The sequence below is a fragment of the Lolium rigidum genome, chromosome 5 (assembly GCF_022539505.1).
Source record: "Lolium rigidum isolate FL_2022 chromosome 5, APGP_CSIRO_Lrig_0.1, whole genome shotgun sequence".
Classification (NCBI taxonomy): Eukaryota; Viridiplantae; Streptophyta; class Magnoliopsida; order Poales; family Poaceae; genus Lolium; species Lolium rigidum.
This window is the reverse complement of record NC_061512.1, coordinates 185,032,054-185,034,144: the sequence shown is the minus strand read 5'-3', so window position 1 is coordinate 185,034,144 and position 2,091 is coordinate 185,032,054. Positions and strand designations below refer to the sequence as shown.

The following is a 2,091-nucleotide window of genomic DNA, read 5'->3' as shown; positions in this document are numbered from 1 at the left end:
TCTGACCTATTGACTCTGAACTGAAGGAAGCCTAGACGTCTACCTACACGATGAACTAAACTTGCTTCTTCATTCAACAGCTTTCGCACAACAGAGAGGGAACATTCGAGGCAGAACGAAAATAAACATTCGATGAATTGCATCCATTGCTTGAGCATTCCACGCAGAACGAAAATAAAACATACGCATGAAATTACAGCCATCGCTTCGACGTTCCGAGTACACAGTACAGAATAGATTCAAAACATCCTGAAATTCCGGATCAACGGCGGCAGCGCCCACCCGCCGCCGTCCCTGACCTTGTGCGCGTCGCGGCCGCAGTCGCCGGCCCGTCTCGCCGCGGCTGCCCCCGCCGGGGACCCGCGCGTAGCGCACTCGTGGTCGGCGGGGAACCGATGCTTGAGGCACACCTTCTGACCGCACCCCTTGCAGACGCTGGTATTGGAGAAGGTGAGCGTCTCCTTGCACCGCCGCGCGGGGCAGCGCGGCTTGAGCTTCCTGGCCGGGTCGCAGCCTCGGCGCGACCTGGCGTGCGCCTCGAGGATCTCGGCGTCGGTCCCGGCGCCGGCGGCGCGCTCGATGGCGTCGCCGCAGGCCTCGCATACGACGACGGTGCGGCCCTGGTCGGCGGCGCGCGCGCAGCCGTGGTCCCGGTACGTCCGGTGGTCGGCGCAGAAGACCTTGCCGCAGCCGTCGCAGTCGAAGGGCAGGAAGTCGAGCTGGTTGCAGTCCTCCCGGTCGCAGTGCGCGCCCAGGTCCGGGAACGCCTCCGTGCCCCGCCGCGCCATCGCCGCCCCTTCTGTTCCTTCTTCCTCTGCCTGCCGTGCGTGCTCTGTTTTCTTGCGCGCGTCTGGATGCAACCGATGGATTGAGGCGCTGGGTTTGTGTGTGATCACGGTGAGGCGACGGCGTACTTTTATAGGCTTCGGGACGCCGTCGCCGTTGCGGACGCGGTTTGCTCGTTTTCCTTTCTTCTGGTGCAAGAAGAAGAAGAAGGTGATGGTGATGCCGCGTCCGTTTTTGTTTTGGCCTTCCGGAATAGTCCGGTCTGCTCTGTAAACGGTTTCGGTTGCGACTCGTTTTGCTTTGGGAATCGAACGGAGCGCCCGCGTCGGCCGTGACGTGGCCTTTGTTTTGGTCAAACAACCAAACATGGGCTTGCACCTTGCAGCCTTGGGCCGATGCCGACGAGGGGTCAGACTGGACCGGAGTCAAACTTGGATGTACAGAGAACACTATTTAACGCTCGGTGCGTCCATCAGGCGGCCCAGTAGAGCCATTGCACGTCCTGGTTTTTTTTTTTTGGTTTGGTTTGGATTTCCAAGGTGTGTTCCTATGTTTTTCGGTTTTCTCTTTTCTATTTTTGTTTTCATTTTTTTCATATTCATTTTTTTATAATTATATTTTTTGTTTTTAATCTGAAATTTTTAATTTTTTTAACAAATTCAATTTTAAATATTTTAATTTGAATATTTAAAATCTAAGTATAAAATCTAAATATTTTAAAAATCTAAATATTTAAAATTTCACATTTCATAAGCATCGCCGATTTCGTCTTCACTAAATTATAACTTAGTCACCTATTAATTTGGTTGATAAGTAAACGAAATTGAAGATCATCGAGATGACACGTCGATCGAGAGAGTGATGTGGGTCTCTTATTTTCCTAGATGGTGCATGTAGGAGAGAGATATGTAGTAGATCTAGATCTACCTATTTGCTTAAGTCTATCAAACAAAGTTGGTTAAATTACCTAAAATAGAGAAATGGGAGGGGGGTGAGCTGAGAAGGAAAAAACAATCGAGTTGAGTAGGGAGAGGGTGAGTGAGGTAGCAATAATGGTGGTGGTAGGTGGTTGGCTAGGTTAAGTAAAAAATCATAGGTACTTGCTCGCGTACCACTAGCTCGGTACGCCGGCGGTCTGACCTTACTCCTAGCGTACCATAAAAGGGTGCGCTAGCACACCCTGATACAGAATGCGCTGGGGTACCAGAACAATGATACGACGGCGGTGTGAGAGGGCATGGGTTATAACCAAGGAAAAAAATAGCACGCTATAACAAAATAACGTGGGTCTAAAAATACGCTATT

The 2,091-nt window shown here is 51.0% G+C and overlaps 1 protein-coding gene across 1 annotated transcript; it reads right to left on the bottom strand.

Moving 5' to 3' along the window:
* Nucleotides 1-239: 239 nt before the first annotated feature.
* LOC124651509 (zinc finger AN1 domain-containing stress-associated protein 17-like) lies at nucleotides 240-926 on the bottom strand. Its single transcript, XM_047190590.1, has one exon. The coding sequence runs from the start codon at nucleotides 786-788 to the stop codon at nucleotides 240-242; it is 549 nt and encodes a 182-aa protein (XP_047046546.1). The 5' UTR covers nucleotides 789-926.
* Nucleotides 927-2,091: the final 1,165 nt, after the last annotated feature.

Coding starts and splice junctions, on each gene's coding strand:
- LOC124651509 (XM_047190590.1), bottom strand. CDS start 788: ATGGCGCGGCGGGGCACGGAGGCGTTCCCGGACCTGGGCGCGCACTGC.